General features: G+C 38.7%; 2 protein-coding genes across 2 annotated transcripts in view; one reads left to right on the top strand and one right to left on the bottom strand.

Annotated features, from left to right (window-relative positions):
- The window catches only part of LOC104403239 (granulocyte-macrophage colony-stimulating factor receptor subunit alpha-like), a 10,565-nt gene extending 6,104 nt beyond the window's left edge, over positions 1-4,461 (top strand). Inside the window, exons 8-11 of the mRNA XM_010011311.1 lie at positions 534-663; positions 1,240-1,333; positions 1,980-2,061; positions 4,393-4,461. Coding sequence (XP_010009613.1) covers positions 534-663; positions 1,240-1,333; positions 1,980-2,061; positions 4,393-4,461 — 375 coding nt within the window. The remainder of the gene's footprint in view (positions 1-533; positions 664-1,239; positions 1,334-1,979; positions 2,062-4,392) is intronic.
- Positions 4,462-7,111: 2,650 nt separating this feature from the next.
- On the bottom strand, positions 7,112-9,775 carry LOC104403251 (ADP/ATP translocase 3-like). The gene is made up of 4 exons (XM_010011322.1): positions 9,674-9,775; positions 9,103-9,592; positions 8,240-8,380; positions 7,112-7,754 (listed from the first exon to the last, which is right to left on the bottom strand). Exons 1-4 carry the CDS (start codon positions 9,773-9,775, stop codon positions 7,597-7,599), a joined length of 891 nt encoding a protein of 296 aa, XP_010009624.1. The 3' UTR covers positions 7,112-7,596.
- Positions 9,776-9,979: the final 204 nt, after the last annotated feature.

A 9,979-nucleotide genomic window follows, 5' to 3' on the forward strand; every position in this document is an offset into this window, starting at 1 on the left:
GTCTTCCCCAACAAATGAGTGGTCCTCTCAGCCCTGGAAACATCTTAAGCTTGGCAGATTCCATACCTCGTAGAAAGTATCATGAGGCCAGATGATACATATCTAGTAGTGGATTGTCTCAAAAACATTAAGTCTGCTTAGCAAAGACAGACACCATCCAGGGAATATTTTCATGATTAATCCCTGTAGAGACTGCAAGGTGAATTTATAGGGTACTTCTCCAGTTTCAACTTTCTGCTATGGGATTTTTAGGATACATAAAAAAGAATAGGGGAAAAAGGTGTCCTTAAAGCATAACAAAATAAAGACCCAATAAACTTCAAAATCCAACTTTAAACCTCAAAGAAACAGAAAGATTTGGTGGGAGGTGAACTAATTTATCACAGTTTTACATTTGGGAAGAACATTTAACTGGTACATACCTACAGTCATACAAACTACTTTTTTGTAAAACTGCATCAGGAATTTAAACTCAGATGTTATAAATATTTGTTTAGGAAGTGAAATGCAGAGTCTGATTGTTTTGATTTTAGGTAAGGAACAACAGATATGAATTCCAAAATTACAATGAGGAAAAAAAATACATTCTGAAAATCAGAGCACGTGGAAAAAATTGTCTTGTAAGCTCAAACTGGGGGGAATGGAGTGAACCCATTGAGTTCGGTAAGACTGTGAAGTATTATTTTATTTTTTTTTTCAGCATTACCATATTCGCCTCCCTTTCTCCCACTTCAAAATATGAATAAAATCTTAATTCTTACCCAATCACATGGAAAAAACTGGGTGGAAATTATTAATGTGGACGAGAAGCTCCATTACAATGGCAAGGGAGGCTGATAACAGCCTTTGATTTGTTGTGATTGCAAAGGCAGCAGTTACTTAGTTGCCAGGGCTACAAGGAACCGGCTGAGAGAGACCCAGTCTTGTCTTTGGTCCAAAGGGCTAAGGCTGTCTTTCAGTTTTGTTTTTATCATAAATATCATCCCCTTTCTATCTCATCTTCCTTTTCACCCTTTCCCCAACAGTCCTTTTACACCAGTTTTGTTCTGTGATTCATTCTGTGACTGTTTCTTCTCCTTTTCTGTTGTTTTTTTCTCTTTGAAATGGCTTAAAATGCATCAAGTCAAGTAGAAATCCTTCAGATTATTAAAAAAAAAAAAAAAAAAAAGGTGAAATTTTCATTTATTACTGACCGTGACAAAGGTATACTAAGGTATTTCTCTCTCTTGGGTTTTTCAGGTCAAGGGAAAGATTACTTTCCTTTTGTGATTTTATTTCTGATAGCACTTGGAACAATCTCAGTGGCACTGCTCCAGTATTATCTTTTCAAAAGGTAAATCAACCTTAGTGATTTACTATTGATATAGTATTTTTTCTATGTATATGTTTTTATATATATAAACCACATTCCTTCTACCTCCTACCTTCCTACCTACAAATTTAAATAACCTGATTATCATGTCATGAAGTATTACTACCTGTATTGTTCTGCATGGCACTTTGGCATACAAATTCACAAGTAAAAAGGGGAAATTATGCTAAAGTGATTGATTCCACCAGATCATGCTAAAATGTTTCTGTTCTTACTTCTACACATTAACATCCACACCACTTTGAAGCCTTTGGCTTCATACAGTACCAGACAAGGGGAAATCAGGACAAACGAATGTGTTGTTATTTTGAGAAAACTTCTCACTTAGTGGTAGAAGAAAGTTATGCCATGTGATTTATTCAAAGTCATTGTTTAATAGTATTTACTGTGACTCTTGCCACAACATAGATTTTAGTTACCCAAGTGGTAACTATAATAACAGTTACCCTCCAGTCCACACTCAAAATATTTTACTTTGTGATTTGTAGAGCAAAAACTGTTCAATCTTGAAAGTAAAAAATGTCCTTGAGGTTCAACAAAAAAATGTTTGCTTAAGTTATATTACCAGTATTTTTAATTTCTTCACAATCTCATTTTCTACCCAAAGGTATTGCAATTTCAAGAGCATATTTTCTCCCATACCACAACCAAAAGACAAATTTAATGCATCAACTGATGAAGATATCCAGGTATGCTTTCTTTTCAATGTAAAGTTGTTAACTATAAATCACAATAGGCCAAAGACTAGAACCGGCATATAAAGATGAATGTTAAATTTGGAACATTAAAAACTAATTTGGTCTCATATGAAGTATGCTGGTTTGGAACTAGAAATGCTCTATGCCAGTGCTGCATGTATTTGTAGCCATATTTTAAGACCAGAGTTATCACTTATACTGAGACCAGCAATTTCTGTGTGTAGCAGTTTTGCTAGGTTGCTGTTCATACTCTGAAAATAACCTAAATGAGAAGCACTTTCAAATATCAATTATCACAATGCAATGTCAACATGTATTTTATAAGTCTGACCTATGCCCATGTAAAAAACCTGTGGCACTGAATCATGAAAATCAACAGGGCTGTAAAGTCTCAACAGCTTAACCAGCCTTCCTCTTTGCTTCAGCAGAGGATTGGTTATGACAGTTTTGATGTTTCACGCAAATTATGTCTGGCCGATATCCTGTAGCATCCCTATGCAGTCTATTCTAATGTTTAATTATCTTTACTTTTAAAAACTTTTTTAATGGCCTGTTTTACTGCACTTAAAATCCTTATTCCTCTCCTGTTTATGGTATCTTACACACTTGCATAGTGCCAAAAGCAACTAAATCCTCCAGTCTTTCTTCACATCATGACAACCAAGCTTCAAGCCATTAATGCTTCTTTTCCAATTTGTCCATTTGAACAATAGTTTGTATAGCGTTTCCACAGGGAGGGAATGCTTTGTATCAGCTGGCTAAAGCAAAGATGTATTTTAGGTCAACAAATCAGGCTAGTTGTTTCAGTGTGCAAAATAACCCTTTTTAATGAGGCTTTCAAAAACAAAACAAATTTTCCTTCAATCCTTTACAAAGAATCCTCAAAGATTTGCTACTAAACTACTCTAGTTTTGGTATCTATATACTAGCGCATTGTCCTAACCCATTTGCTTAGTCCTACCATCTTTGGCTTTAATAGAGGGCAGGTAATGATGCAACTTGGATGAGTTTCCTCATACACCTTAAGTCATAAACACCTGATATCTCAGGTCATACCAAGCTGCCAGAGCTAAGGCTACAGAGCAGCAGCAGTCCATAGTTCATCATACAAATAAGTGGTAATAGCTAGTAAAGTAGCAAGTAGTCCTTCAAAAATTGCAGCCTCTTCAGATTGTTTGCTTGCTCATCCTCACTCAGAACTATATTTCAATACTTACTTTTCCCTGTTTTCTGGAATTAAATGCATTCCAAGAACTTGAAATACACACTCTGTGTGCACATGAATTTCTTTTCTCAAAGAATGGCAGAGTAGCACAAAAACCCCTGACCACAAAGCCCTGCAGTGCTTACCAGTCCCACATATTTCCCTACCAAGACGTCCTGGTTTGATGTTCTGTAACATACCCTCAACATGATTCCAAGCTTGCTCTCCCCCTTCACCCTCCCCCAGTACTATCCCTCCTACTTATTTACAAATTGAATATATCTCCCATCAGTGTTTTAAGCCCCAAGCACTGTATCAGTACTATGACCTTGCTAGAAACTTCTGCTCTTAGAATTCAAGGTTAACCAACCTAAAACTGTATGATAGCAACCAAATTGTTTTTTCTACAAGTCTAGTTAGTGTCTACATATAGAAAACCCAGCCAATACTTACATTTTTTTCTATTGTCCCTGTTAAGGTTGTTCACCATTTAAATCAACTTCTATTCTTCTTCCTTCCACTGACTTATATAGCTAGTATTGATCATACATGTTAAATATCAAACAAAACTTAATCACAGAATGGTTTGGGTTGGAAAGGACTGTAAGACCATCTAGTTCCCCCCCCCTCTCATGGGCAGGGACACCTTCCACTAGACCAGGTTGCTCAAAGCCCCATCTGACCTGGCCTTGAACACTGCCAGGGATGGGGCAGCCACAGCTTCTCTGGGCAACCTGTGCCAGTGTCTCCTCATCCTCACAGGAAAGAACTTCTTTCTAATGTCTAATCTAAATCTACCCTCCTTCAGCTTAAAGCCATTCCCTTTGTCCTGTCACTACATGTCCTTATAAGAAGTCCCTCTCCAGCTTTGTGAGCCCCCTTTAGGTACTGGAAAGCTGCTATAAGGTCTGCCCTGAGCCTTCTCCAGGCTGAACAAGGCCAGCTCTCTTGGCCTGTCCTTAAACCTGTTTTCTCCTGCCTTGCAAGCAATTCTTATGTGTTAAAACAGCAAGACAAAGTGCCTTTGGTACTGGTGTTACCCAACATTTAGAAGCATTCTCCGATTGTCACGTGACTCTGTAGCTTATTGCATGTTACAGAATTTTCTTCCTTTTTAGACAGAATATGTAAATTTACCAAGAAAACGTTGTACCGAGGAAGTAACTGTGGTTGAAGAGATGACCTAACTTTCAAAAAAGAACACGCCTGGTTTCCCCAACTGGATCCCCCAACATGAAAGAAAATCATGGATGCTCCTGACAAAAAGGAAGATGTCAGTCTAAAAAATGAATATAATCACCTGTCCCATAGAAGTCCACCTAAAATGAAGCAGAGTAAAAAATGGAGATCATCAATGAAATTTGTCATTTTCACTCTGGTCAAAAATACAACGCCTGGCAGCTTTTCTGCTAACACCTACTTGCTTTAGCCTAGCCAAGATTGCCCTCACCATGTGAGACAAGGCTTCTCTCCCACAACACAGAAGAAACTTTGTTATTTCTGCCTTCACTGCCATACTTCTTCCCTCTGAATAGAACGATTTCCTACAAGATAATAGGACTACTTAGGAATGCCATAGTAATGAATTTTACCAGCTTGTAATTTTTACTTACCCAGAGTATTTTCAGAAACTTAACTATTCAAAATGTGTTTCAAGTTGTCCTTCAACCTTCCAACCAGCAACATCAAACTGTTACACAGCATCCACTTAGTTTTATGCAAAACAAAAATGGGAATTAAAATTACACTTGTCAAAAGTAACCATTCATACTGGGCTGCCAGTCAGCCATTTCATGTGCTCAGCATTTCCTCTGCAATATTAATATGGACTGAACTCCAGTATGTAAGTCTTCAAAAAAATCCAGCTAACAGTTGTGAGAACTGGCATAAAATCTGTCATGTTTTTAATAACTATTTTAAATGTAAAGATTTTCTCACACCAGTGCATTTTATTCCTTTCAAAGGGGGCACAGCCCATTTCCAAAACCATAAAACAAAAAAGAGGCTTTAGAAGCCACTATTTTTCTCTAGATAGTTTCCTGTTAAAGATACCATTCAAAATAAGTACATTTCACAGAGAGTTTCAATAAGGCAGAAAACAAATGCTTTTTTTTTTTAGAAGTCTCATTTATTGTTTGCCTCATGTTCCCACGCTGCATAATCACACGTTGAAAATTGCTGCTGCATGACTAATTTAAGCCATCGACCCTGCACCATCCCCCCCTCCCCCCCAAAAAAAAGGAACACCAAGTACTACATGCTGAACACACAGCATAGGTAAATTGCAATTCTGCTTGAAAAAAAAAATGAAACAAAACATCTCCGCTTGCATTGATTTGTTTTCCTGTTTCTTCTGGTTAAAATCTAGTTCTAGAGGGGAAGGAGGAAGTGGGGTGAAAAATGCCCTCCCCCTTTCAGAGGCTGCTCAAGTAATTGTCAGGTTTGGTTCTCCCACACAAAACTTGGGCCACCACATGCTCACGGTGAGGATGCATGATGCATCCTATCGCTATCTCTACCTTTCAAGCTACCGTTACAGAAAATAAACCTAAGCAATGTATTTAGAGACAAAAACTCTTCCCCCGCCCCCCAAAATCAATATAATTACAACTGAATCAGCAAGTTGATTGGCAAGGTCAACATCGAGTGACCCACCCACACCAAAAGGCAGCTACCCTTACCAAACAGGATAAACCCACTTGCAGTAGGTACATAAGGTTTGCTATTAGCCTGTGCACAAAGTGGCTGTGTAACGTACTTACATTCACAGATGTTGAAGCAGCGCTTGCGAAACAGCGAAAGGAGAAAGGTAAATTGTGTTTGTGAGGAAGATAATAATCAGCCAAAGCCAGGTAGTTAATTTAAATACTTCATCTTGAATAGCAACCTCAGAAGGCACACAGAGAACTCAAAAGACAGCTCAGTCAGCCTTCAATGACTCATACAGTAACACAGGTTTTCTTAAGATATAGGGAGTTCTTAAAAACATGTCTGGAAGATTAACACTGTGTTTTCCTTTACTCGTCCCCCTACCATGTCTTTGCAGATTACAAAGTACAAAAGGAAGATTATATACATATGAAGAACGGCACATAGGTATTACATTATCTCGAATAGCAGTACTGATAATCATTCAGTGCAATTTTGGTCTTCCGACAATCTCCAGAATTAGACACCAATCAGTATTGAAGGCTGACCTACCTATCTATTATTACAGCTACACAAAAGCACACATATTCCCCTTCATACACCCCATCACGTCTTGGAATGAGCCTCATTTCAGATTAAATTCACCTTCCACAGAGGTACTGATCACTGCTACAGATCAGGCCAAACAGTATCTTGAATGGCACAATCAGCATCTCCAAATAGCAGCAACAATACAACACCCACTTTACTCGGGAGTCGAAGGCATTTACTAGGTTCCTGGGTTTTTGCATGAATAGCACGTTGCTTTCTATATTAATTAAAAAAAAAAAAAAAGTTTCAGTTTAAGCTGTTTTAACAAGGGCAAGAGTACTAATTGATGCCTGTCCTTGAGACTTTGGCTTCTCCCAGCACTACAATGGAAACCCCATTTTAAATCGTAACAGTTGCAAATAAATTTTTTAAGAATCATGCAAAAAGCCACTTGCAGCAGCCCATCACACACTATCAGGCACAAAGAATGGGATTGGTTTCTACTAGTATAACCCATGCTTCCCCTCCCCCAAAGTTCTCACATTCAATTATTCTTTTAAAATATTCTGTTACAGAGTGCAGTGTAAGCGTATCAGAGGAACCATTATCTGAAACAAGTTTTCAAAGAAAAGAGGCTTTCCCAAAGCTTTCATGTAATAATTTCAACACAGACAGAGTAAGTATGTTTATTGTTTTACAGCAAAATGCCCCAATTTAAGAACAAAATTGCTAGATGTTCAGCTGTGCAAAATGGTACATAGTGCTTCAGTACAAGTGGAAAAGAACATGATTTGTTAGCAAGAACTTTCAAATACAATTTTATGGTCCTAGAAGATGGGACTTGAAACTGGGGACTGGTCCACAGGCAAACAATTTCTTCTGTCTAAATTGGACCCAGAACCCATGCCACTCATTGCTCAAAAAAACCCCAAAGATCACCACACTGAATTGACAGATTCAGTGTCTTCATGCATGATACCATGACATGGATCAGTCCTATATGTCAGTTTCTAGCCCCATCTGCAAATATCATCTGGCTCCGATAAATAAGACTCACAGGAATTTCTTGAAGGTCAATGGTCCGTAATGGTAGTTATTCTACATGATCTGCTCAACTTGGTTTCCAATTCTAGTTAGGCTGTTTAAATGACTTTCTTGAATTCATCATACAGCACAAGCACAAAAGCACCCCCCATGCCTCTGAGAACATTGGACCATGCACCCTTGAAGAACGCCTTTCCTCCTTCATCCCTCGCAATCTTCCTCCAGCAGTCAATTGTTCCAGAGTACATGATATCAGCTGTAGAAAAAGAGCAGAGTCATTTTTAACTCCCGTAATTTACCTAACGTGGTTTTAACAACTGGCCTGTTTCACTTCTCTTGCAGCTTTGCAAATGTCCCAAAGCACATTTTAAGACTGTAACACAATACTTAGTTCAGGCAATAGAAAAGCTTCCTATCTGCTTGTCTAGTTATTAAAAGCTAAGTCACAAAATAAAAATTCTAAGCCTTCTTTTCAGCAATTATACTATGCCCTAACTGCCTTAATTTAATCTGTCATTGCAAACATTTGCCCATTTCATCTTCTATAATAAGTCCTCAGCCTAACTCTTGACAAATGCCACAGGTTAAGCCCTACTGCATTTCCTCAGATCCTTTAAATGTAATGCAGCTTAAATCAGATTTATGGAACAAGGAACTGTAAGTGCTGAGGGATGACTATCAGGAAAAAAGAACTTCATATTGTCAATGCTGCTTGAAGAACTGCATAAGTTAACAGCCTACCTCCTTTGCGCCCTGACTGCATCATCATCCTACGCCTCACTGTATCGAAAGGATAGGAGACCACACCAGCCACAGCAGTCACCGTCTGGGCAATCATCCAGCTGATAACAATATGCGTATTCCTGGGATCTGGAAGCATGCCTGCAATAAAACCCAAGGAATTAGCTTTTTATCTTGTACATCCTCCTCTGGTTCACTCACTGCATGACAGCTACTTTACTACACAAACTGTTATGAAACATTGTAAAACTGTATTTTGACACTACAAGACACTTGCTAAACTTTACACACACTGAAGCAATATAAAACACATTTAAGGAAACTCTGAGGATTTTCTTCTCGGTAATCAATAGGTAACAATTAAGGACCAGGATTCTTTTCAGACTGACATGAGAAGTAATTAACTATTCCCTCCTCGTTCTAGAAAGAAAATGCCACTAAGTCACTGTCCCTGTGTATTACATTAAACTATAAGCCAGTATCAATGACCTTTATGCCCAAATATCAAAGCTTAACAAACAAATGCTTTGTAAAAGTGCCTCTTGAACCCATCCAGCTAAACACATATGAATTAGTCCAAAATGAGTACAATAATGCACTGAACAAAGAAATAATATAATTGGTATGGTAACCAACATGCTTTGCAATTACTTTAAGTGCAAAATCAGGAGTACTTGAAAAGTAGCCTGCTGCCATCAACACATGCCCAAGTTTTGCCTTCAACACTGCAGTGTCACTGCAGTTGGCACCAATATCCCACCTCCAGACTCACACAGCTAGTACAGACAGAGGGTAACATCCAGCAACAGACACAAACAAACAATTCTGAAAACAGATTTATCTGATCCCCTCCGAAAAGTTACCTTTTGCTGTATCATAGATCCCAAAGTAGGCAGCTCTATAGATGATGATGCCTTGGACAGAGACATTGAACCCTTGGTACAAGCCACGCAGACCATCAGACTTGGTAATTTTGACTAGACAGTCCCCTAGACCAGAGAATTCTCTGTCTGCGCCAGCTTTTCCGACATCAGCAGCCAAACGGGTTCTTGCGAAATCCAAGGGGTAGACAAAGCAGAGGGAAGTGGCTCCAGCTGCACCACCAGAAGCCAGGTTACCAGCAAAATACCTCCAGAATTGAGTGTGCTTGTCTACACCTCCCAAAAACACCTGCTTATACTTATCCTTGAAGGCAAAGTTGAGAGCTTGAGTTGGGAAGTATCTGATGACATTGGCCAGGTTTCCCCGCCAGAAAGACAGCACTCCTTGCTCCTTTGGAATACGCACTACACAATCGATGATACCCTTGTACTGCTTATCAGCAGCAATTTGTTTACTTGCATGTTGTACCTGCAAATAAAAATAGCCATTTTGAGTGTATGCCTTGACAGGTGTGCACTACAGCTATGCTTAAGCCTGCTTCTACTATAAGTAAATTGATGTCAAGCTTGAATGCCTGACAGCAGTTGTGCACAGATTAAGCCTGTGAGCCGCAGTAAACCAGCTGTGACAGCAAACTTCCAAACAAAAGCTCATGGGTCAGTCTGAACCTTAAGGCTAAGATGAACCGCTATTTACTCGTATTTTGGTGAAGAGCAAAGAACTCAGCAATTAGCTTAATTCTCAAGAATTAAAAGCCTGAGTTTACAAAGCGTGTGACACAGAAAACGCATGTGAAGACAGAACCATGAGTACAAGAGATCCACCATCCTAAGAAACAGAAAATGCCTTAAAATTACT

Source organism: Nestor notabilis, unplaced genomic scaffold (assembly GCF_000696875.1).
Source record: "Nestor notabilis isolate BGI_N333 unplaced genomic scaffold, ASM69687v1 scaffold9090, whole genome shotgun sequence".
NCBI lineage: Eukaryota > Metazoa > Chordata > Aves > Psittaciformes > Psittacidae > Nestor > Nestor notabilis.

What these genes read in the sequence shown, in the direction of transcription:
- LOC104403251 (XM_010011322.1), bottom strand. Translation starts at nt 9,775, where the DNA reads ATGAGCTTTTGTTTGGAAGTTTGCTGTCACAGCTGGTTTACTGCGGCT. An exon ending in GATCTATGATACAGCAAAAG is followed by an intron (nt 8,381 to 9,102) that starts GTAACTTTTCGG and finishes GTTTTATTGCAG; the next exon opens with GCATGCTTCCAGATCCCAGG. An exon ending in GCAGTCAGGGCGCAAAGGAG is followed by an intron (nt 7,755 to 8,239) that starts GTAGGCTGTTAA and finishes CTTTTTCTACAG; the next exon opens with CTGATATCATGTACTCTGGA.